Source organism: Ambystoma mexicanum, chromosome 6p (assembly GCF_040938575.1).
Source record: "Ambystoma mexicanum isolate Mex_15411 chromosome 6p, UKY_AmexF1_1, whole genome shotgun sequence".
Classification (NCBI taxonomy): Eukaryota; Metazoa; Chordata; class Amphibia; order Caudata; family Ambystomatidae; genus Ambystoma; species Ambystoma mexicanum.
In genome coordinates, this window is record NC_090935.1 from 945,438,988 (window position 1) to 945,465,144 (window position 26,157).

Sequence of the window (26,157 nt, forward strand, 5' to 3'; positions counted from 1 at the left end):
AAAGACCTGGGGCACGGTTGTGTGCTATCCCCGTTCCATCAATCCTCCCCCTCACAGCATAGTTCTTTGTCCCAGGGAAGCCGCCATTTTCGGTCTTTCAGTCCCACGATGGTCCGTGACTCTTGATCACTGCAGAAACACTCCTGGACCACCGATGTTCACAAAAATGTACTTTTCGTGTTCCCAGCATGTTCCGACATAGGTGGCTTCATTTTATGTCGCTGATGCACCTGCTTCAGATTCTTTGTGCAGTAGGATGTTGAAGGATCAGCAGGGACACTCCAGAACACGTCTTATCCCATGGCTCCCAAGCCACCCCCCCACTGTCTCCACAGTTCAACTGGTCGGGGACAGAGAACAGTTTGGCAGATGCTCTGAGCAGGCAGAGCACTGTCTCACACAAGTGGGAAGTGTGCCAGGAAGTCCTAGAGGAGGTCTTCTCTCGCTGAGGTAGCCCATCAGTGGACCAGAGTCTATCAGGAAGTGCAGACGGTTTAGCTTGAGGGGATTACCAGTGAATGGCACGCTAGGGGACGTGTTTCTGGTGGATTGGACCATCCCTCTCCATTACGCCTTCCCTCTGATTCCCATCATCCTTGGTTCTCAAGAGGTTGAAGAGGTTTCAAACACCAGGTGTTGCTGGCTGCACGCAGGCCGTCTACGAGAGCTCTTTATGCATGCAGGTGAAGATTTGAGGTGTTGTGCAAGGAACACAATATTGACCCGATGTCTTACACCATCACTACAGTCATGGAGTTCCTTCTGTCACTGCCCTGTGCCGGTCTCCAGAAAGGCAATCCATTAACAGAGAAATTACTTTTCTCCAGCATGGGGTCTGGCATGGATTCACATGCTCATGAATATTCCCCGTCAGGCTGGGAATCCTCGGTAAAGAAAAAACCAGTATCAGTTTCGTTTCTGATCTGTCTTTCGTAGTAATAACCAATCACTGGTCTCTGCGTCATACTGACCACAGCCAATGACTGCCCTCTACCTAAGCACCGCCTCTGGCAGCCATCTTCAGATTTTTACCGCATGTTCATGTGTTGGGATCCTCGTGCTATTGCTCTCGAGCGTTAGTGCTATTTTTCGCGCTTTTTCACAAAAAACTTCGATTCTTTCGGTCAAAAGAGCCTCAAGCTCCACCGATCCTACATCCGATCAACGGGGACCCGTGTCGGATTCATCTGTGCCCCTCAAGGGTGAAGATTTCGTCGAGCTACACTTCGGAGGACTCCAGAAGCTTCTCAGGCCCGGTCTCGGAGATGGCCCAGGAGAAGGGAAGCTCGACGCCCGGAAAGCTGTTCAGGGTCTGCCCTGGATGCCAGCTGCAGAACGTCTTCAAGGAGGACGAACACTCTTTCTGCCTTTACTGCCTTCATGAGGACAAGACGCACGTGGAGAAGGACTGTGCGTTTTGCGGCAACATGTCGGAACGGACCATGAAGGACCGCCATCAACGTCTCGCCAACTGGCTGGAGGGTAAGAGCCCGTCTGGCGAGAAGAAGAAGAAATCCGAGCGGTCTTCTAAGACCTTTGAGGGCGCCCTGGCGACGGGGGCCCAACATAAGGCCAAGCACCGCGAGTCCGCTGGCACCGGGAGCGCCGAACGGTCGGGCTCTACGGGCGCCAGGCAGGGCGCACCCTCCCCGGCACCATCAACCACGAGCCAACGCTCTGGGTCGGGTAAGAGGAAGGCCGAGCACCCGGCGAAGCTCCTGGAGAGGCCCCGGTCGAGCTCTAAGGCAGAGGAGGAGCGTGGCAGTGCCCCCTCCCTCAAGGATAAGGCGGTGAGCGCACCTAAGGTGGTGAAGGCCTTGATCCATCCGACCAAGCCCTCTATCGAAACGGTCGCGGCGGCCCTGGCTCAGCCTGTGGTGGCTACACCAGTGGTGGCGACCTCAGGGCCCAGAATCTCCCTGCCTCCGCGGAGGGAGTCTTCCTTTGTGCCCATCGATAGGACCCCCGTGAAACCCTCCGTGGGGAAGAAGAAGGGGGGGGCAGGGCGTCGTCGTAGATTCGGCCTCAACCTCAGAAGAGGAGCTGATCGAGGTCTTAAGCCACGGCCTAGGCGTGGAAGAATGCCAGCCCGTCGGAATGGACCCCGACGCAGGTGACGACGACGACATCGTCGAGGATACCGACGGGGCCCCTGCTCGCCCGTCGGATTCCCCTCTGCCAGCGCCGCAAGACAACTCGGCGGCCATTTTGTTGGCCATACAGTCCTTATGCACCGAGATAAGGACGAGGCTACCGTTACCGACGGAGGAACCTCTCCCGTCAGGGGATCCAGAACCGGGTCCTTCTGGTGTTCCCCCCACCAAGAGAAGAAGGATCCATCCACCACCTCCTTTTCAACCGTCGCGCCCCGTCCAGCCCTCCTCCCCGTCCACCCGAGGGGATGATACGGGGACTGACACGGCAGCGACGGGTACGGACGACGAGGCATACGACGAGGATTTTCCGTCGTCGCCTCCCACCAGGGCTTCTCCGCCCGACGAGATCGGATCTTTCCACTCCATGATCTCCAGGGCTTCCGAGCTTTTCCAACTCTGCCCTGAGGAGAAGAAAAAGGAAGGCTTCCTTTATCAGCGGCGCGAGGCCAAGAGGAAGACGGTCCTCGCAGTGCCTCTGTTGGACGACATTTGGGATGAGGGCCTTTCCCTCCTCAAGAACCCTTCCACGACGCCAGCTAGAAGAGACCGGTACGAGAAAAAGTACCGGGTCCCGGACACGGCCCCCCTATGCCTCCGGGCGCAGCCTACCCCGGACTCCGTCGTCTCCGCGGCAGCCAGGAAGAAAGCGGGGGGGGGGTGCGGCCTCCACATCAACTTCCCCGCCGGACGGCGAGGGAAAGAAATTGGATGCTATGGGACGTAGAGTCATCTCGTCGGCAGCGACGACGATTAAAGCGGCCAACGCCTTGGCTATCGTGGCCCGCTACGACAGGGAGCTCTGGTACAAGATAGCTCCCCTGCTGGATTTTCTGCCGGACGACAAGAGGGCGGAGGCCCTTGAGATCCTGCAGGAAGGTGAGGTGGCGTCGGACCACGCCATCACCGTGGCGACGGACATCGCCGACACTGGGTTCCGCCAGCTGGGCAACGGCGTTTGCCTTCGACGTCGTGGATGGCTCAAAGCTACAGACTTTCGGCAGGACGTCCAGACCAGAGTCCTGGACATGCCCTTCGACGGGAACAACCTGTTTGGGAAGACAGTGGACGATTCCCTTCAGGCCATCAAGGCGGATACTGAGACGGCCAGGGCCCTTGGAGTCCTGCAGCAACGACGAACGCCCTTTCGGAGCGGCGGAGGCAAGGGCGCCTCCAAAGGTTCCGGCGGCGGTTTCGCTTCCTACCGTCAAGCGGCCCGCTCGTCGTCGCAAGAGGCCTACAGAGGACGAGGCAAGTCTAGCGGACCCCGCCGTCGTCGCCAAGGAGGTCAAGGCGGCAAGGCCGCGTCCAAGCAGGATTGAACCGGCCGTGGGGTCGGGCCCCCACCGAAGCACCCCGGTGGGAGGCCGGCTGGCGGGCTTCGTCAGCGTGTGGGAGTCCATCTCCACCGACCGTTGGGTGCTGGACGCCCTGGCCCGGGGCCACGCGCTCGAGTTTCAAAGAAGGTGCCCGCGCGTCCCCCCCGTGGCCAAGAAAGAACTTCACGTCCCTCAACTTCTCCTGGAGGTAAAGGCGATGCTCAGAAAGGGCGCCATCGAACTCGTCCCAAAGAGGCTTCGGGGCTCCGGAGTCTACTCGCGATACTTCCTCGTGAAGAAGAAGACGGGAGGATGGCGCCCCATCCTAGACCTGCGACGTCTGAACAAGTTCATCAAGGCGCAGAAGTTCCGGATGGTCACCCTCCAGCACGTCCTGGGTCAGCTGGAGGAAGGAGACTTCCTATCGTCGTTGGATTTGGAGGATGCCTACTTCCACATTCCCATCCTAAAGGGGCACCGAAAATTCCTCAGATTCGTGGTCCAAGGGCGTCATTACCAGTTCAAAGCCCTTCCCTTCGGACTACGGTCGGCACCCAGGGTATTCACCAAGTGCCTCGCACCGGTGGCGGCGCAGCTGCGCCGCGAGGGGATTCACGTCTACCCCTACCTGGACGACTGGCTCATCCGCGCCAAGACGAGGGAGCTCGCCGTGGTCCACACGGCAAGGACCGTCCAACTCCTCACGGACCTGGGATTCTCCGTGAACTACGCCAAATCCCACCTGGTGCCCGCGCAAGTCGCACTGTTTCTGGGAGCGAGGCTCGACACAGTGTCCCTTCTGGCCTCCCCGTCGGAGGAGAGGACCAGGACCATCTTGGGCAAGGTGCAACGGATGTTGGTGGCCGACGCGGCCAAGGTGAGGTCCATCAAGTCCCTCCTCGGGATGATGTCTTCCTGCATCTACCTCATTCCCATGTGCAGGCTCCGGATGCGCCCGTTGCAAGAATTCCTGGATGCGCGCTGGATCCAGACGACGGGCAGCTTCGAGGAAAGGATCAAGCTCGACGAGAGTTTCCGACGAGCGATACGGTGGTGGGGCACCCGCGCGCATCTGACGGCGGGCATGGACTTCCAGACCCCAGCCCACCAGGAGACTGTGACCACGGATGCCTCCCTGGAAGGGTGGGGAGCGCACACCGAAAATCTGCACGCAAGGGGACTCTGGCTCCCGACGGAGAAGTCCCTGCATATCAACGTCCTGGAGCTCCGTGCAGTGTTTTGGGCCCTCAGGTCCTTCCTTCCGTCCCTCAAGGGCAAGGTGGTGAGGATCTTCACCGACAACACCACCACCATGTTTTACATCAGGAAACAGGGCGGAACCAGGTCCCCAGCGCTGTCCAAGGAGGCGCAGGACCTGTGGCATTGGGCCGTCGCCCAAGGGATTTTTCTGGTGCCGTTTCATCTGGCAGGGATAAAAAACACCATCGCCGACTCACTCAGCAGGGAGCTGCGCTCGTGCCACGAGTGGGAGCTACGGCAGGATCTGGTGGATCGCCTCTTCCGACGGTGGGGCACACCCCAGATCGACCTGTTCGCGACGGCGACGAACACCAAGTGCCGGAGGTTCGCCAGCAGGTTTCCCCAGACGAGGAGCATGGGCGATGCTTTCTCGTTCCCCTGGGAGGGCCTGTTCCTCTACGCGTTCCCTCCCTTGCCTCTGCTAATCCGGCTCGTCAACCAGCTCAAGAGGTCACGGTGCAGGATGATCCTCGTCGCACCTGCGTGGCCGAGGCAGATATGGTTCCCGGACCTTCTGGACTTGTCAGCGTCCCCGCCGATCAAGCTGCCGGCGGACGCGGATCTACTCTCCAGGGAAGGAGGCGCCATCCTCCACCACGACCCGAAGTCGCTGAACTTGCAGGCCTGGCTCCTGCAGCGCTAGAGTTTGGAGGATACGACATACCGGCCGATTGCAGAGAGGTTCTTGCAAAGGCCAGGGCGTCCTCGACTCTTAAATGCTACGGACACAAATGGAAGAGGTTCTCTGTCTGGTGCCACGCACAGAAGATTAACCCTCTACGGATTACGGCTCCCCAAGTACTGCCGTACCTGCTGACGCTGGCCAAAGCTGGTCTGGCACACGCGTCCATCAAGATTCATCTTGCTGCGATCTCCCGATACACCAGAACCACGGGGCGGACGTCCTTGTGGTCTCATCGTCTGGTGAAAGAGTTCATGAAGGGACTGTTCAGATCGTTCCCGCCGGTGAAGGCTCCGGCCCCGGCGTGGGAGCTCAACGTGGTGCTGACCAAGCTCATGGGACCTCCGTTCGAGCCTCTACACTCGGCCCCGTTGAAGTTTCTATCGTGGAAAACAGCTTTTCTTGTGGCCATCACCTCCGCACGACGAGTGGGAGAGATCCAGGCCCTTTCCTGCAAGGCCCCGTACTTGACTTTCCACGACACGAGGGTAGTGCTCAGGACGCACCCCTCCTTCATGCCCAAGGTGCCGTCGGACTTCCATCTCAACGAACCCTTGGTGTTGCCTGTGTTCTTCCCGTCGCCTTCGTCGCCGGCTGAGAGGACTTTGCACTCGCTGGATGTGGCTAGAGCGCTGAAGTTCTACGTAGACCGCACGAAGTGTTTTCGGAAGACGTCACAACTCTTTGTGAACTTTGGACCTGTCAATCAGGGGAAGGCTCTCTCGAAGGCTTCCATTTCCAGATGGCTCTCCGGCTGTATCATGTACTGTCATCGGTTGGCAAACCGACCGCTGCCTGGCCGTCCGAGAGCCCATTCCACCAGAGCGATCGCAGCTACCACGGCGTTCCTATCTGGTGTGCCCCTGCTGGATATATGCAGGGCTGCTACGTGGAGGTCGACGCACACCTTCACGAAATTCTACTGCGTCGACCGGGATTCCAGGGAGGAGTCCAGGGTCGGCCAAGCAGTGCTGCGCAACCTGTTCGCCTGAGGTGAGCCTGGTGAGGAGGTAAGATGCTTAATGTTGAGTTTATGTGATGCTTAATGTTGAGCCTTTGCCACCTCCCGTGGTTGTGCATGTGTGTACTGCTATGTATTCTTTATTCATGAGCATGTGAATCCATGCCAGACCCCATGCTGGAGAAGGAACAAGTTACTTACCTGTAACTGTTGTTCTCCAGCATGGGTCTGGCATGGATTCACATGCGAACCCTCCCGCCTACCCCTCTGCGGCTCTTCACTTGGTCATACTGCCACTTCACGTGCTTCCAAATCTGAAGATGGCTGCCAGAGGCGGTGCTTAGGTAGAGGGCAGTCATTGGCTGTGGTCAGTATGACGCAGAGACCAGTGATTGGTTATTACTACGAAAGACAGATCAGAAACGAAACTGATACTGGTTTTTTCTTTACCGAGGATTCCCAGCCTGACGACGGGGAATATTCATGAGCATGTGAATCCATGCCAGACCCATGCTGGAGAACAACAGTTACAGGTAAGTAACTTGTTCCTTCTGATGCTTGTTAATCTGCTTAGAATCACATGCTGTGCATATGGTCTGACATCCAGTGGTAACCGCGGAGTATTGCATCTTGTCTTTCGGGGGACCGAAAGGGGACGTCTGAATAGGCGTGTCTGAAACACTATCCCTATCGTGACGTGTGTAGTACCCAAAATCCCTCACGCGCTGAGGTCCCTCAGATTGTTTTTTTCCGCCCAGTTAACTGGTCGCCCTATAGCGGAGCTCTTCAAGACATTGTTTATCTTACCGAATTGTCGGTTTAATCCCCGTTAAGTCACTTCGCCTATAAAGAACATCTTCGACAAAGACTACAGGGTAATCGTCTACGGCTGTGGTTTCCGGCACCTAAGATCCGGCGTCCGGACCTCCACGTGGTCGGGCCTTCTGGCCGGCCTACACAGTAGGAAGAGTGGGCTCGGGGTTTGCCATACTGCTATGATGTCTTTCCTCTTTTCCATTTCTTTCCTTTTTGGTATGGTCGCCCTTCCCTTCTGCTATGGAAAGGACTCCATTTAGATTCTGCCCTGTGTGAAGGGTGAGATATCCGTGGAAAGACGAGCACACGTCGTGTAACGCTTGTCTCCCCCTACAGCGCTAAAGCGGTGTTCGGCGTATAAACTCCTGAACCTAAACCCTTAAGGAGCGCCGGTTGGAGCGGTGGGCTGCGTACGGAATGTCACGCGTGGAGCTTCCCTCCCCTGCTGCGACACCAGCCGAGAGTGACGGGGGTACATCGGGTGACCAAACGTCCAACCCGGATGTTATAGACCTTGAGGCGTACCTTTCTAGAGCCGCCACGCCCGTCCCCTACCCTTCCAGGTTCGACTCCGGTCTTGCTACAGGGACCACACCCAGTGACGGGGGCGTACAATCGCACCACACAAAGCACACAACCCAAGCGCCCTCCTTGATGACTTTGTCGAATTAGGCGAAAGCGCCATCGGATCGATCTGATCCGAAGCCTTCCCCCGCATCCGCAGCAGCGCATGACGACTGGGCTTAACAAACATAACAAGGGCGCTACTCCCCAAACTACACACGCCCAAGTTTCTGAACAAGAAACTTCAACGAGTTTCAAGGTTTCCAAGGCCCGTGCAGGCCCGAAAACTACGAGTAGGCCTCTACCCGAGAAGACATCATTGGAGGCGTCTCCCGAAGATTCAGTGACTATCAGTAAGAGCATCAATAGGATTGCTACGGCGGTGGGCCTAGTACCGGTTTCGCCCACAGTTATGGGCCAATCCGCCGAAAGGTTTTCCACGGATTTAGAAGACGATCCCTAATACTCTTACGAAGAAAGCCAGGTACCCCTCTCAAGCACCCTGAGGAGATCCTCTCAACGCCTTAGGGCGGAGGACCCGGTTCCTGCTCAATTGGGTCCATTTGGGTCATCCAAGTGGACCCCGGAGCAATTTGAGGGGTATATGGATCGGCTGGAGCAGTTTTTCAGGGTTGCTGATCAACCTCTGCCGAAAAAAGCTCGGGTAGACCCTAACCCTCAAACACAAGTTACCCAACACCTAGATGTTCAACACTATGTTGTTTATCAAGAAGATGTCCAGAAATACACGTATAGAGACATCTATACAGAAGAAGAGGAGGCTTCTTTTCTAGACAATTATGGGGAAGATTAAGGCGCAACGGACAACTGGGAGGACACCCAGCAGGATGATCACAATTCTGATATCATTTGCCTCGACTCTCCCCCATCCACACTGGTTCGACAAGCTCCCCCGGTGGATGATCAAATGGCTTTCAACAACATGTTGAAAAAAGCAGCGTAATTCTTTAAAATTGCCACGCTTGAAGCCTTGCCCGAACAGGATTTCGCGGAAAACATTATTAATGACAAGCCTCCGACAAGCCAGTCTATCCCGCTCTTGACGGTTGGCTCCTCCTTACTCACACCCGCTCAGACTGGGGCTGTGAACCCAAGGGTCTAAAAACTTTTCCGGCCCTCCCCCACCAACCCGCTTTATATCAAAGGGCACGCAATCCCAGACTCGCTGGTGGTGACCAACACTCGCAAGAGAGCAGGGGTTCCCCTTGCCACGGGAGAGTCCCCCCCCCGGACAAGGAGTCCAAAAGGTTGTATGCCTTAGGCAAACGGGTCACGTCGGCGGCGGCTTATACCGCCCGGATTGCCAATAACACGACATTACTGGCAAGCTATGTCGACGCCCAATTGAACCTACTCCAGGAAGGCCTTCAGGAGGTTCCGGAACCAACCAGAGCCAAGCTTCTCGCCATTGTCTCCGAGGGCAAACTTGCCAATCAAAATGTTGTAAAGAACACCCTGGACTCCGCAGAGACAGCAGGCAGGTCTCTCGCACAGGGTACTCTTCTAAAGAGACACGCGTGGCTGCGCACATCGGGCTTCAGGCCTGAGACCCAGGCATCCATCATCAACAAACCCATAGAAGAGACCAACCTCTTCGGGAAGGCGGTAGACGATGCGTTGGAGACAGCCAAGAAGGAGCACGAGACTATTAAGTCGCTGCACCAGATTTCCCAAAAACCCTCTTCACAGAGGGGCAGCAATCCTCAGCGGTCCTTTCGAGGACAAGCCCGCGCCGCTCAAAATAATTTCGGCACGAGCAACTTCAACTCAAGTCAACTACCCCCAGAGGGGTCAGAAGCGCGGAAAGAATAGAGGCAGGGGCCCCAATTCCAGAGGTGCGTCAACCTCGGGTCAGAAATCACCACCAAGTTCAGGTCTCCTCCCATGTCTCCCCGGTCGGGGGGGCGATTAACATCTTTCCTCAAAGCATGGGAGGGGATAACTTCAGACCAGTGGGTATTAAAGACGGTCGCCCACGGTTACTGCATGGAATTCGCCCGACCTCCACAATTTAGACCGCCGAAACATTGACGCCTTTCACCAGAACATCTGCAGATCCTGGTCCAAGAGGTGGAGGCTCTGCTGGGAAAGGACGCCATAGAAGCCGTCACGATTCTTCAGGTAAACGAGGGTATCTATTCAATATACTTCCTTGTATCCAAAAAGGATCTCACCATGCGTCCTGTTCTAGACCTGCGCCCAGCGAACAAGTTCATAAAGCCCCAGAAGTTTCGCATGGTAACACTGCAAGAGGTGATCCCATTGCTAAAACAAGGGGACTTCATGACAACATTGGATATGAAAGATGCATACTTTCATATTTCAATGCTGCCAGCACACAGAAAATTCCTAAGGTTCGTGATTCAGGACAAACACTACCAGTTCAAGGTACTCCCCTTCGGCATAGCCTCGGCGCCAAGGGTGTTTACCAAGGTCCTGGCAGTGGCAGCAGCACACCTGCTCAGACTTTCAATTCCAGTTTACCCTTACCTCGACGATTGGCTCATCACGGGGGACTCGGTTCGACGTTTGTTTTTCGAACACCCAAAAGACAGTAGACCTACTGTTCAGCCTGGGATTTTCTATCAACGAAAAGAAATCCAGCTTAGTCCCCAGCCAAGTAAAACAGTTCCTGGGGGCTCTAATTCGTACGGAAGACGGTCTAGTCTTCCCTTCCAGCGAGAGGGTTCAGAACATGCTCTCTCAAGTTCCTCAGTATGTAGCCAGTTGGGAGGTGACGGTACGCAAAGCTATGTGTTTGCTAGGGATGATGGCGTCATGCATATACTTGGTTCCCCATCGTGGCTGCGCATGCGTCCCATGCAAGAGTGGCTCAACAGCCAGTGGTGTCAGGCCAGCGGACAATGGGAAGATCTGTTAGTTCTCTCGCCAGCCCTCATTCTCTCTCTGCAGTGGTGGTCGAGGGAGAACCTCTTAAAGGGGAAGACCTTCACCACCCCTGCAGTGGAAGCCACTCTCACGACAGACGCATCTCTCACAGGGTGGGGGGCTCACCTGCTTCAACAGACAGCACACGTAGTGTGGTCCCCTCAGGTAGCGTCCAACCATATAAACCTACTGGAGCTACTAGCAGTGTTCAAAGCATTGAAAGCCTTTCAGGAGCAACTGCAAGGGAAGACAGTGCTGGTCCTAACCGACAGCACAACAGCAATGTATTACTTGAACAAACAGGGGGGCACTCACTCTCCAGGGCTATCCAAGCTGTCCCAAAACATCTGGATATGGGCTCTCAAACACAAGATGTTCCTGATATCCCAACATGTTCCAGGGGAACTCAATCTTCTGGCAGACCTACTCAGCAGAGATTTTCCTCTGCCAGAAGAGTACGAATGGTGACTGCACGAAGGCATTGTATCCAATGTCTTCGCAGAATGGGGGTTTCCAGAGATCGACCTGTTCGCTACTCAGGAGAATGCCCAATGCCAAGATTACGCCTCCAGGTACCCACAGAACCCATCCAAGGGGAACGGTCTCTGGATAACTTGGTCAGGGAAATTTGTCTATGCTCCCCCCCCCCCCCCGACTCCCCTTCTGAACAAGATAGTACACAAGATGCATCAGGAACCAGTCACCATGATTCTGGTGGCTCCCATGTGGGCCCGCCAACCCTGGTTCGCGCACTTGATGGACATGTCCCTCTCCCCACCAGTCAAGCTGCCCTGCCCGTACAACATGTTGTCTCAGGACAGGGCGGAGACTCTGCACCCATGCCCACAAACTCTGAACTCAGCAGCCTGGCTCCTGAGGTCATAGAGTTTGGACATCTGCAACTCCCTCAAAGATGCATGGACATACTGAGGGAGGCAAGAAAGCCTAACACACGTTATTGCTATGCCAGCAAATGGAAACGTTTTGTCATCTGGTGCAGTTCCAAAGGCGTCAATCCCACCGATTGCTCGCCTTCACACATTGTGTTATATCTAACCCATCTGTTGGACTCTGGGTTAGTCTTCAATTCCTTAAAAGTTCACCTAGCGGCATTGTCAGCCTACACCACGTCATAGCAAAAGGTGTTGTGGAAAATACCTGTGATTAAAGCCTTTATGGAAGGGGTTAAAAGAATGTATCCCCCCATCACTCATCCAGCCCCTGGGTGGGATCTAAATGTGGTTTTAACTAGGCTCATGGGACCCCCTTTTGAGCCTATGCATAAAGCTAATCTGAAAGACCTTACTTACAAGACAGCCTTTCTAGTAGCTATCACTTCTATCAGAAGAGTTAGTGAACTACAGGCGCTCTCGGTCTTGGACCCCTTTGTTACAGTCCACAAAGATAAGGTATTTCTGCGCTGAAATTTATTTCGAAGTTCCATGTGAACCAGTCAATCAAACTACCCACGTTCTTCCAGAGACCTACTAACATGGCCGAAAGAAGCCTTCACACACTAGATGTGCGCAGGGCAGTCATGTTCTACATGGATAGAACTAAACCACTGAGGAAAACTAAACAATTCTTTGTTTCAGTGGCAGCTGGTAGAGAAGGGGACCCTGTCTCTAAATCAGCAATATCAAGGTGGATTGTCAAATGCATCACACTATGTTACACTCTTGAAAAGAGAGAACTGCCCTTCAAGCCTAGAGCACATTCTACTCGAGGCACTGGGGCATCCATAGCATTCATTGCAAATGTTCCCCTAGAGTCCATTTGCAAAGCGGCAACCTGGAGTTCTGTACACACCTTTACAAAACACTATTGCCTAGACACTCATTCTAGGTCTGATTCTCAGGTGGGACAAGCAGTAGTAAGACATCTTCTTTCTACTGTTCCTCCTCACAACCCACCTCCAACTCCAGGTACTGCTCGCTAGTCTATGCACAGCATGTGATTCTAAGCAGATTAACAAGCATCTGAAGACATGCATTACTTACCGTAAAAGCATTTCGGATGATTGTATCTGCTTAGATTCACATGCGCCCTCCCTGCTTCCCCGCTCGGGGTGGAAGGAACATAGACTTCTTACTACTTTCTCTCTTCATGTACTCACCCACTATAGCCTTGGGCTCCCTCATGGCAGAACAAATACAATCGGAGGGACCTTGGCATGTGAGGGATTTTGGGTACCACACACGTCACGATAGGGATAGTGTTTCAGACACGCCTATGCCGACGTCCCCTTTCAGTCCCACGAAAGACAAGATGCAATACTCCGCTGTTACCACTGGATGTCGGACCATATGCACAGCATGTGAATCTAAGCAGATACAATAATCAGAAATGCTTTTACGGTAAGTAATGCATGTCATAATGTTCTTTCTATAGATTCTTCTCCTGCAGATTCCTTATCTCCCCTCCCATATCCCCCCGGCTCAGCAAGCGTTGGCAGTTGGTGCGCATCTATTTTAGTGAGTAAACACCTGGTGATGGTCCTAGGGTGATTGTTTTTTGTCTGGCAAGCCGCATGTTCCCTCAACCAATTAAAAATTATAATTTTTATATTGGTTCTGTATACTGTAGAAGCTTTTCCTCTACGTTTTTCTTCCAGTTGGTAAGTTTGTCGTGAACATCTCATGGGCGGTTTAGTCTTTTTCTCACACTGTTTTCCTCTGCAGCAGTCGAGCTCGGGGGAAAAAAGGGGGGAACTGAGGTACGGGACATAGTGACGTGGTACATATACAACACCCAACGTCATCTCCGGAGCCGATGATAGAGTACCGAGTAAGACCGATCGACGTCTGAGTGGAGGTCCACTACGCCCCCTGTGGAAGACTTTCTGAGCAGCGGAGCTGGATGAGGATATCTATCAGATGAGGAATCTCCGGAAGAAGAATCCATACAAAGAACATTAGGGTAAGTAATTTCTCCTTCCAGGTGACTTGTTCTGTACAGTCAAAGCCTGCTGAGAGTTGGTTCACAAAGATGTACCAAAGGACCTTAAGGTCCATTCTGTGAGACGTTGGGCAACTACTTCTACCCTGGTTCCCCTCCGGGCTATCGGTCAGACAGAGAGTTAGATGTCCTTGCATACATACACACTAAACATTATCACCTCAACACTATAGCTGGAGAGAATACTCGAGTGGGATGCTCTGCCCTCCATGGGTTTCTGATGGGATCTGTGTGATTTTTCCGCTACGGAAAAGTCTGTGACAGAAAATGTGCATGGGAAATGTACGCACCACCAAAGGTTCGTACATTTCCCATGCGAACAAACACTGCAAATCACTACATAACCACACCCCCACCCACAACACACCCATGCCACCTCCACACCCCACACCCTCAACACACCCCCACCCACACCCCCAACATAAACAAACCCTACTTACCTTTTCTTCAAGCTGTGTCACTGCAGCGCCAGTTCCCTTTCACTTTCTTGATCGGGAACCGGCGCCGCAGGATCCTGTTCTCTTTTTTGTTGTTGCTTTTTCTGTTTTTTTTACGGGCAGCTGCAGGAGTTTCCACCGCACCCCCCGCTCACTATACTGTATAGTATAGTGAGCGGGGTGTTGTGGCGGACAACGCCGCAGCCCCCGGTTTTTTATTTTTATTTATTTACTTCCAATGCATGCCACCAAAGGTTCAAACTTTTGGTGTTCGGACCTTTGGTGGTGTGCATATTCAGACTTTTTGTACAGTCAGACCTTTTTTTCGGTCCGATCGAACAATTCCTTCTAATGAAGATAGTCTTCTTCACACTCTTCCCTCTTCCTTATCAGTGTGACTTTGGGAGTCTTTCAGAGATGAGGAATTTGTAGATGGAATGTATCCATTAGAATAACAAGTTACGCACATTCTATACTGTTCATTTTGATGGATACTACATTCCTCCCATGGATTCCTCACCGACACATCCACCTACCTCTTAAAATTGATAGTTGACCAATGTGAATTTTTGATGTGATTTCGGCTTTTCCTCAGACTCTTCGACTGAGGGGGAAAAAGGCTAGGAACCACTGTACAAGTGTGCCTGTGGTTCTTAATGTATATAAACTCACACACCCACATACGGAGGACATCCCTTCCTTCGCAAGAGGTACTGAGCACCATGATGGAGTCATCCTTGGAGCCGTGCAGCGCCACCTTTTGGCTGTTGGAAAGGTTTCAAGGCAACGCTGCTGCAGGAAGATATTTCAGAGTTGAGGAATCTTTGGCAGGAATATTGTATCCATTATAAAGAACATTACCAAAGGTAACTTGCTTATTGTTGAATTTCATTGATTAGAATTGTGATGTCAAATGTGACATCATTAGCAGGTTATGTCAAAGGGGTATGTTTTGATTCCATAACATTACATTTCTTTAGTTTCTAGGTTTTGTATTGCAACCGTAACATCCCTCGAGAGGCCAGTTTTATTTTTTTAACAGTTGTAAATATTAGTATTTTGAACAAGAACATATGCTTATATATAGTTTAGAGAAGATTACATATGTGAGAGTTAGTGTACTTGCCATATGTTTGATATTTCTTTAAGGGGTTGCGTTCAATTATTATCTGTGTTATTTGTTAGAGAATCTATCATAGGAGTGTTTTCAAATGTTCTATACTAAAAATGTCCTATGCGGTTGTATTTCGGTGCACACATATTTCATATTTCAATATTTCTAATTTGTGTGAGAGGTTCTTCATTTCCAGTACTCTGGCAACCTGAGCCAAAGCCAAAACTAATTTGGGTAACTATTGTCAACATATATCTGACATGCATCGTTAAGTGTTAAAGCGCTTCACTGATAAAATGGCATCTGTTGATGGATTAATTGTTGATGGAGCTGCATACCTTTAAAAAATCTTGTAAATCATAATCGTGCAAGGTAGAGAACCTGTGGGCCCTGGCATTAAAAGATATACATTGTTTTCATATTCTTCATCTGGTTACAGTAGAACATACCTTCATTTTACTTGTATCCACAGCTATTGACTTGAGGAATGGGTCCGGAGCAGTCTACAGGGGTCCAGGCAGAGGCCATGTTGACACAATCTTTACTGTTTCTGACCCGGATTTCATGGAGGTTGCTCTGGGAAAGCTGAATCCTCAAAAGGTAAAATGAAAATTAATTGCATTTCAATGTAACTGTTGGAGGCCTAGATTATTATTGTATGGTATAAATGCACAGTTTATTTTATTATATGAAACACAGGAAATACTTGCTTTTCAAGCCGGAACACAGTGCAATTGATTAATCGTGTTCTTTGTTTAATTATTTAGAGATAACTTGTTTGGTTAGTACCTCTTACATCTCTTCTCCTTTCTTCCATACTGCATGGGCGTCCCTTGCAAGGGTCGGGAGACGGAAACTAACCTTCTTCCTCTTTAAATTTAGAAGCATGCAGGGTGCGGCACTGGGTGCATGCGCTTGTCTGACTCCGCCCACCAGCGCCACTCCTCAGTCCTCTTTTACGCGTCGACAGGAACAGGCCGATTTCACTAGCACTCCTGGGTTTGGCTTCGGCCATGTAATACCACGTGCTCTTCCCGGATACTACTTCTATCTTTTTGTCTTCTTTTTGTCATTCAGGTACTTGGTCCTCCAGCGTCACTCTTCTCCCCGGCGCATGTTGAGTTCAGCAGGTGTCCAGCCTGTGAGGGGCTCTTTCCTACGTCTGACCCCCACGCTCTTTGCCTCCACTGCCTTGGCCCGACCACGGCTGCGAAGCTTGTACTGTGTGCGATGCACTGACTCAACGCGCACTGAAGAACAGGCTAGCTAGGTGGAGGGAGCTCTTCGAAAGGTCACCTCCATAGGACTTAAAGGACTTCGTCAGACAGAGATCGTCGCACCCTGTAAGGGCGACTCCTTCCCCAGGAAGCGCCTGAGTGGGAGGTTCCTCTTTGGTTCTAGCACACGCACTGAGACTAGTCCAGCTACCGACCTCACGGCTGAGGGGTCAGTAGATCCTGCCAGACGCAGTGCTGAGGGACCGCAAGGTTCTTTTACCGGGTGTACACCCGAGGAGCAAAGCCCTAGTACCGGCCTAATGTCCGAGGTAGCGCCTGCACGCAGCACTACCAGCAACACTGCCAAGGGCAATACGCCTTCCAGGCCCCGGTCTGAGGTGCAGGGTAGGTTTCATGCTCCACCTCCAAGAGTCTTGGTGGTGGCCGGGCCCAGGAAGCCAAGCACCATGACATTGGCACGTGGCACACAACTCGACACATGGCCATGCGCCAGACAACATGGCCGCGGTCCAATGCCACTCCTAGGAACGGAGTAGGCAGGAGAACCAGTTTCAAGGTGGGACTGGTCTCAACCAGGTACGTGGCCTACAGTTTATCCAGAGGGCCGCTGTTTTCCCTCGCACCCTGTAAGGACGACTCCTTCCCAAGGAAGTGCCCGAGCGGGAGGAACATCTCTGGTTCTCGCACCAGCATATGTACCAAGGCTAGTCCAGCTACCGGCCTCACGGCCGAGGGGTCAGTAGAACCTTCCGGACTGAGTGCTGAGGGACCGCAAGGTTCTTTTACCGGGTGAACATCTAACACCTTGAGGGGCAATGCCCTAGTACAGACCTAATGTCCGAGGTGGCGCCTGCACGCAGCACTACTGGCGACTGCCGAGGGCAATACGCCTTCCAGGCCCCGGCCTGAGGTGCAGCCTGAGGCCTTCACGGCCTTCCCAGCCTTCACCTCCACAGAGGGATGAGACTGGAACGGAGACGGCGGGTACGGACGACGACTGTGGTGACGACAGAATGGACCTCCCTTCACCACCCGCTCGGACCTCCCCCCGACGAAATTGGCTCCTTCCACACCATGATCGCCAGGGCATCTGAACTCTTCCAACTCTGCCCCGAAGAACAGAAGGAGGGGTTCCTCTACCAACGGTGGGAGGCCAAGAGGAAGACTGTTCTCGCACTCCCGTTACTGGACGACATCTGGGACGAGGGGCTGGTGCTCCTGAAGAACCCGCCACGGCCCCTTGTTAGGGAGAAGTCTCATTGATGGCTAATGTCCCTCACCTAGTGAGTCCCCCAGCAGCATTGCTGGACTTCTGGAGTTTATTATTTTCCACTTGGTAAGAGTGTGAGCTTTTCCCCCACTCTTACCTGTGTTTTGCCATGTGTATTTCTCTGTTTTTGTGATTGTGGACTCTGGAGTACACCACTTCAGTAGCCCCCTTCTTTTGTGTGTCACACAGCACCTTCAGTGTAGTGGCACAGGGTTGTCTTTGAGACTTCTCCAGCATTGGATCTTTCATGGATTCACATGCTTAGAATATTCCCCGTCGTCAGACTGGGAACCCTCGGTATACATATATATAGTCATTTCCAATAGGAAAAAACTTCTGCCCTATCCCCGTCTGCGTCCTCTACGGGGCCGCCCACGTACGCCCCGTTGGACGTGATGGTATATAAGCCCCGCCCCCGCGGGTCCCTTCAGATTTCAACCGTCTCCAAAGATAGTGGGATCTCCTCGTGTATTTTCTTCAAATACTTATCGAATTGTTTCTAACTCCTGCGAGTTTGTCTGTTTGGTCCACTTCTAACTCCTACGAGTTTTGTTTGTTGGGCTGGCAATAATGTCGGGTAAGCCTCTTTTCCGCCCGTGTGCCACGTGCGGTCTAAAGAAGGTTTATGAAGGGGATGGCCATCTTGACTGCATCTACTGCCTTCACCCCCACCACTCGGCGGACCAATGTGATATTTGCAAGGGGTTTTCCCAAAAAACCCTGAAGGACCGGAATCGGCGACTGGTCTCGTGGCTGAACGACGGCGCTGGAGCGTACCCTCAGTCGGAGGTAGGATCAGTGCGCAGTATCGCCTCAGCGAAAACATCAGAAGCCCCCCGACGCTCACATCCGTCGGAACCTCCGGCCAAAAAATCACGACCTACGGAGAAGGACGTGCCTCGAAGTCATTCCTCTAAGGCCTCATCGAAAGAATCGACGAAGAAATCATCTTCCTCTTCTTCTTCGTCGAAGAAAGATAAGGACAGGCCAAAATCCTCCTCGAGCGATCAGAAAAGATCAGCTACGAGTAGAGAGGCGGATAAACGCAGGGAGAGCTCCGCGAAGGCGGGACCGCCTAAGCCACCTGCAGGCCCTCCGTCGACGACGGCGACGATCCAAGTGCCCACTCCGTCACAGTCCCCCGCCTTTCAAACGGGCTCATCGTCGACGACGATTCCCTCGTCGACGGAGTTCCAGGCCTGGAGGCCAGAAGTGTTCGACATGGGGCTACCCGACACACTGCTGCAAGAACAGGCAGTTTCGATCGCCTCCAAAGAAGACGACGGCTTCAGAATAGTGAGCCCGGAAGACCTGGGGCTACGGCCCAGATTTCCTTCTGGTGCAACCTGCTCTCAAGTTTTCACCCAGCCTCCAAACGCCCAGGCTACTCTCTCCATGGAGGTACTTTCCTCCTTACACTCGCTCTTGAAGTCCCTGGACGAAAGGCTCCCACCTGTTCCGACGACTCCCCTCGTCGACGAGCCCGGACCTTCACACCGCCCGACTAGATCGGTCGTGGGCCCAACTGCTCCAACAGTCCAGGAAGAAGGTGAGCTCTCGGACTCCCTCTCTGAACAGGGGTCAGCTTCTGGTATCTCCCTCTCGCCGTCGAGAGACCCGTCATGGGTTTCGGATGTGGAGGTGGATCCTCCGAAAAGTCCCATTCACCCGTCTCCACCGGATGACATAGGGGCCTTCCATTCCATGATGGAAAAGGCCTGCAAGGAGTTCGGTTTGACCCAACAAGAAGAAAAGAAGGACTGCTTCCTCTTTGACCACATGGGCAAGAATAGGCGTTCCGTTTTTTCGATACCGATACTGGACCACGTATGGAAAGAGGGCGTCCAAACCATGCGGCATCCATTCTCGGAACCTGCGGTCAAGGGCCGCGTAGAGAAAAAATTTAAAGTTCCAGATTCGACGCCAAAATGCCTCTCTGCGCAACCCACGCCTGACTCGGTGGTATCGGCGGCGGCGACGAGAAAGGCAAAGGCCCAGCATAAATGCTCTACCCCTCCGGATTCCGAAGCTAGACGCCAAGACGCTTTCGGTAAGAAGATCCTGTCAGTGGGAGCGTCAACAGTGAAAGCAGCGAACTCCCTGGCAATCATGGCCAGGTATGACAGGGAGATGTGGCACAGACTGGCACCCATTATGGACCACCTCCCAGAAGAACACAGAAAATCAGCTATGTCCCTGGTTCGTGAAGGAGAAGAAGCCTCGAACCATGCTATCAATATAGCGGTGGACCTGGCAGATTCGGGGTTCAAACAAATTAACAACGGAGTGGTTCTACGACGCCAGGCCTGGCTCAAGTGCACCAACTTTAGACCCGAGGTGCAATATAAGGTCGTCGACATGCCTTTCGAAGGTGACCACCTGTTTGGCGAAAAGGTGGATGAGGCCTTGAAAGGAATGAAGGAGGACTCTGAGACGGCGCGCTCACTGGGCTCTCTCCAAAGCGGTAAGCCCTTTCGTTCCTTTCGCCCCTTTAGAGGAGCTACGGGAAACGCACGATTTGCGGGATCCAGGGATAGAGCATTCGGGAGGTCTTCATATCCGTCCCAAGGCTATAGGCGCGCCTCACAGTCCTCGACCCGACGCAGAAATTTCCAGGCCTCCAAGAGACGTCCCACTTACTCGTCGTCGACGGGAAAACAAAAAGATCAACAATGACGTTCTAGGAGGGAGAGTGTCAAGTTGCGTCGAGGAATGGGAGTCAATTACGACAGATCGGTGGGTTCTGGACACGGTGAGACTGGGACATTCCCTAAGATTCAAATCCAGACCTCCAAGACGTCCACCGATACGCCTGTCTCAACCACACCTAAGCGTCTTGCGTCGAGAGGTTGCGCTCATGCTAAAAAAAGGCGCCATCGAGTTAGTCCCTGCTTCGCAGAGAGGCTTAGGGGTTTACTCACGCTGCTTCGTAGTAAAGAAACCAAACGGGAAGTGGCGCCCCATCCTCGACCTACGGGACCTCAACAAAACCCTGCTGAGTCAAAAGTTCAAGATGCTTACTCTACAGGAAGTAATCAGATCGGTCCAAAAGAACGATTTCCTGGCGTCTCTGGACCTCCAAGATGCGTATTTTCACATTCCGGTGCGCACTCACCACAGGAGGTTCCTGAGGTTCCTAGTCGGCCAAACACACTACCAATTTACTGTGCTCCCTTTCGGCCTGAAGTCCTCCCCAAGAATCTTTACAAAGTGCCTAGCACCCGTAGCAGCCTGGCTGCGGAAGGAAGGGCATCACGTTTACCCGTACCTCGACGACTGGCTCGTGAGGGGATCCTCCCCAGCGTCGACCAACGACAGCCTATTGACCACCTTGCGACTGCTACAGCGTCTGGGATTTGCAGTGAACTACGAAAAGTCTTCACTAAAGCCCTCGAAGAGCTTGAAGTTCCTAGGTGCTCAATTCGACACCCACACGGGACTAGTGAAACCATCCCTGGAAAGGTTGTTGAAGATCAAACACCTGACAAGCCAACTTCGTTTACAGAGCAGGTTGTCAGTAAGAAAATATGCGGCTCTCCTCGGCTCCATGGCATCGTGCATCCACCTAGTCGCGAACTGCCGGTTGTTCATGAGACCTCTACAGGAGTTCCTATCAGACAGATGGAAGCAGGCCACAGGCCGCTGGTCGGACAAGATAATAGTCGACGACGAACGAGTTATCAAAGCCCTCCGATGGTGGAAAGTGGCGCGCAACCTGGACAGAGGGGTCCCCCTGCAGGAGCCGGAATTTCAGAACACCATCATTACAGACGCCTCTCTGTCGGGCTGGGGAGCACACATGTCACGTCACCAAACCCAAGGCAGGTGGTCGTCGACCGAATCTCGCCTACATATCAACGTCCTGGAGCTAAGGGCGGTGAGATGGGCCCTGAAATCTTTCCTCCCACACATCAAGGGGTCAAAAGTAAGAGTGCTCCCGGACAATACGACAGCTATGTTCTACCTGATAAAACAGGGTGGCACCAGATCCAGGACCCTCTCGAAGGAAGCTCAAAAGATCTGGCATTGGGCTTTAAAACACCACATCTCCCTAGTGGCATACCACCTACCGGGAGCGAAGAACGTACAGGCGGATTCCCTGAGCAGGACTATGTCACAAATACACGAGTGGGAGCTGGACTCCACTCAACTCGGGGAAATCTTCGAAAGATGGGGGACCCCGTCGATCGATCTCTTCGCCACGGAAAGAAACCGAAAATGTGTTCAGTTCGCGAGCAGATGGCCCCAAACAGGCTCCCTGGGGGAAGCGTTCTCGTTTCCGTGGACAGGCAAGTTCCTCTACGCCTTCCCTCCATTTCCCCTCATACGGAGGACGATCCAGGGGATCCACAGGTACAATTGCCGGGTCATCCTAGTGGCCCCGCGCTGGCCGAGGCAACCATGGTTCTCAGACCTCCTTCATCTGTCGCTGGATCAGCCGATACCATTCAGGAAAGTGCCGAACCTCCTGTCCAGGGACGAGGGGACCGTGTGGCACCACAATCCGGACAGCCTGAACTTAACTGCATGGCTCCTGACTTCTCGGAGTTCGGGAACCTAAAAGTCTCGACTGATTGCCGAAGGATTCTGCAGGCGGCCAGGGCCCCGTCCACTAACAAATCATATGTAAGCAAATGGAAAAGGTTCTGTATATGGTGTCAAACACAACAAAATATACAACCTTTGGAAGTAACTCCGGAGCAAATCCTCCCGTATCTTCTTCATCTTGCGGAGAGCGGACTGTCATCATCGTCAATCAAAGTACACCTGGCGGCTGTTTCGAGATTTACAAGAAGAAGACAGTCCCCTCCACTATTCAGTGACAGGCTAGTGAAGCATTTCATGAAGGGTCTGTTTAGAACCTTCCCTCCGGAAAAACGGTTCCCACCGTCGTGGAGTCTGAACACGGTTCTAGCTGCCTTAATGAAGCCTCCCTTTGAGCCAATGTCCTCTTCATCTCTACAATTTCTATCTTGGAAACTCGCGTTCCTAGTTGCCATCACTTCGGCTAGAAGAATGTCGGAACTACAGGCACTGGTCATAGACCCTCCATATCTGAGGTTCTTTAAGGACAAAGTTATTTTATCAACTAACCCTTCATTCATCCCAAAAGTACCGTCGGTCTATCATAAGCACTCGACCCTGGTACTCCCTACTTTCTTTGCATCTCCTTCGTCGACGGCGGAGAAGGCTCTTCACACTCTGGACGTCAAAAGGGCGCTAAAATTTTACCTGCAAAAACCGCAAGATATCAGAGCCACCAGACAGCTATTCGTCGCCTACGGCCCCTCGGCTAGGGGTAAGGCTATCTCCAAACAAGGTCTGGCTCGCTGGGTCTCCTCGGCGATTACCCTGTGTCATTCCAAGGCCGGGAGACCTCTACTACATCGTCCCAGAGCCCATTCCACGAGATCGACATCTTCCTCCGTGGCTCTATGGGCAGGAATTCCGCTGACGGACATCTGCCAGGCGGCGGCATGGTCTGTTCCGCACACGTTTACGCGCCACTACTGCCTGGAAAAGCAGCACGCGGATGAGGTACAAATGGGAAGGGCAGTGCTTCGCCACCTTTTTCAATGAGGTAAGCCAAAGTTTCAAGAATAATGCTGCCTATTATTTGGCCTCAGCTGTTTTTTCAGAGTGTATACATGAATGTACATAGTTTATTGACCTAAACATAAGTGGTCGGGTAGATATATGCGCAAGGGGTGCATACTGAGTCATATGACATAGCATTGTATGGCGGAAATCCGTTTCGTATCAGTATAATAAGTTGTTGCTTACATACATGGTGTAAACGGTAGTGTTTGGGGGTGTCTCTACGAATGTAAGTTACATTGCACTCTCACCTCCTTCTTGATGTTACTGCTTTACAATCTATTCTAAGCATGTGAATCCATGAAAGATCCAATGCTGGAGAAGGGAGTAGTTTCTTACCTGTAACTCCATTTCTCCAGCATTGGTATCTTTCATGGATTCACATGCGCCCTCCGGCCTCCCCGGACTGCAATGTGGAAGATTGGTATGTAAGCAAGTTTTCCCCCGTTATCTTGGAGGGGTCGAAATCTGAAGGGACCCGCGGGGGCGGGGCTTATATACCATCACGTCCAACGGGGCGTACGTGGGCGGCCCCGTAGAGGACGCAGACGGGGATAGGGCAGAAGTTTTTTCCTATTGGAAATGACTATATATATGTATACCGAGGGTTCCCAGTCTGACGACGGGGAATATTCTAAGCATGTGAATCCATGAAAGATACCAATGCTGGAGAAATGGAGTTACAGGTAAGAAACTACTCCCTTCCCACCGACTCCATTTCTGAGGCTGACTACAGTCCCCCAGAAAAGGGTAAAGTTGGCATTAACTTTACCTAGTCAATCTACCACAGATCCAGTACACCCCATCTTCCATGGAGTACTGGAAAGGGTTACTTTGTATCCCTTTTTATCTGTACCTCCTAGAGCACTGTTTTGCTCTTTTAACATTTAGACTTGGCTGGTGGCAGTGGTATCTACCCTAACTTTTCTACTGAGATTATATTAGATAAACGTGGTATTGTTTTAGGCTATTATAGTAGCCTTGAACATAAACCCGCTTGACCAAATTGTCTTTCTTTTGGCTCCGGTTGGATTTATTCGACATTTAATTTTGTTAAAGTCCTTCTTGTGTTTTACTTTGCGTGGAAAACTAGGTTCGCCTTATTTGTTCACCGTCTTTTGGTGGGCTTCTGCCCAGAAGCCCTCCACCAGGCGCCTGGGTGTCTAGGTGGGCTGAATATGAGGGAGGGGTGTAGTCACCCCCTGCACAGGGTATCCTACGAAACCCAAGTCGCACTTTGCCATGATTGGCTGAGGTGGTTTTCCAGGCTAGAAAACCCACCTGCTGGGTGATTGACAGCCAGGCTCTGTGAATGGGGGTTTTGCGCATAAAAGGCAGGTCTATTGGGCTAGAAGTCAGTCGCCACTGGAACTACAAGGAACCGAAGAGAAGCGGAGAGAACGACGACTGCTGCAACTACCCTGTCCCGGTGAAGCCCTGCTGCAGTCCTGAGCTATCTACCCTTCGACGACTAGAGAAGATCCAGTCCAGATTCTTCTTCCCTTGAGCCTGGTGGGGATAACCAGCTCATCTTCCACAGCCAGAGGATCCTCTTCCTTGGTTAAAATCGCTGCCACTGCTGTAGTGGTCCGGATAGCCATCTGAAGAGCCTCTCCTGTTTTTAAGGAGTGCACCTTTTATTCAAGTCGCTGCTGCTGGCTTCATTCCTGTGTGGTGCAGACCCCCTTCAGACGTCCTCCTTCACCTCGAAGCTCCAGGAATCGTGGGTCTGCGGGAAACCAACAGGAACAACTGCCAGGGCACCAGCTGCACCATTGGAATAAAGTACTGTGTTCTGCTTGAGGAAACAAGGTGAAACACTTTTCTTCATCTTCAAGGCTTGCCCTTGTCTTCCCTCCTCCTTTGCTTCCAAACATTGACAATATCGAAGTACTCTTGGCTACGTTGAATCGTTAAATGTCTGACTGCGTGATCTTCGACAACAGGTCCCCGGTGTCACTTGACCCTGGCTCCGGCCCTTTGACTCTTGAACTCCTGTCTCTGAGTGTTTCTCGATTCTGTCTGCCTAATCAAAATATTGCCTGTGATTTTTGCCTCCAACTCCCTCTGGGTGTCTCAGGTGCTAAGTGTGTTTTTGCCCCGGTAGCATTTCATGTCACGGATACGCGTTTAATTAGTACACCGAACTGTCAAAAAGTGATCGCAATCGTATTCGCGGTAACATGTTTTGTTCGTAACACCGGTCCATTCAAACACAGGGTACTTACCTTGAGACTTACTGTACAAAGTGAATTGGTTAGTAGTAGTATATTTTTCGTGTGGTTTTCAATCTAATAGAAGTGTCATGTTTACAACAAATGGTTTAAAAATAAATGTATTATTATTTTTCTACCTGAAACCTTGAGTCAGTGTTTGCTTGAGTCACAGTAATTGTGGTCCCTTTGTGTAATCTCTGCTACTGCTCATATACTCTTGAGATGAGCCTGGCTGCTCCGCCACTGCTACCACTCTGACATAGTAGTACAGGCTTGTACCAAAGTTAAAACTTGTATTGCCACCTGTGGTCTTAATTGTGTGTAGTGGTCCCTAAGGGCACTGCACTAAATTCTGCCCAACACCCCTGCTAAGAGAGACCGGTACGAGAAGAAGTACCGGGTCCCGGACTCAGCCCCTATGTGCCTCAGAGCACAGCCATCCCCAGATTCAGTGGTCTCCGCGGCGGCCAAGAAGAAAGCCCACAGGGGCGACGGGTTCAACTTCAACATCCCCGCCAGACGGAGGTACGAGCGATGCTAAGAAAGGGAGCCATAGAACTCATCCCAAAAAGGCTCTGGGGCTCTGGAGTGTACTTGCGGTACTTCCTCGTCTGGAAGAAGTCCGGCGGTTGGCTACCCATCCTGGACCTTCGTCGTCTGA

General features: G+C 52.4%; 1 protein-coding gene across 1 annotated transcript in view; it reads left to right on the forward strand.

The window, feature by feature from the left end:
- HSD17B4 (hydroxysteroid 17-beta dehydrogenase 4) overlaps window positions 1-26,157 on the forward strand; it is a 1,724,715-nt gene that overhangs the window by 1,655,302 nt on the left and 43,256 nt on the right. Inside the window, exon 23 of the mRNA XM_069625564.1 lies at window positions 15,647-15,774. Within this exon, the coding sequence (XP_069481665.1) occupies window positions 15,647-15,774 (128 nt within the window). The remainder of the gene's footprint in view (window positions 1-15,646; window positions 15,775-26,157) is intronic.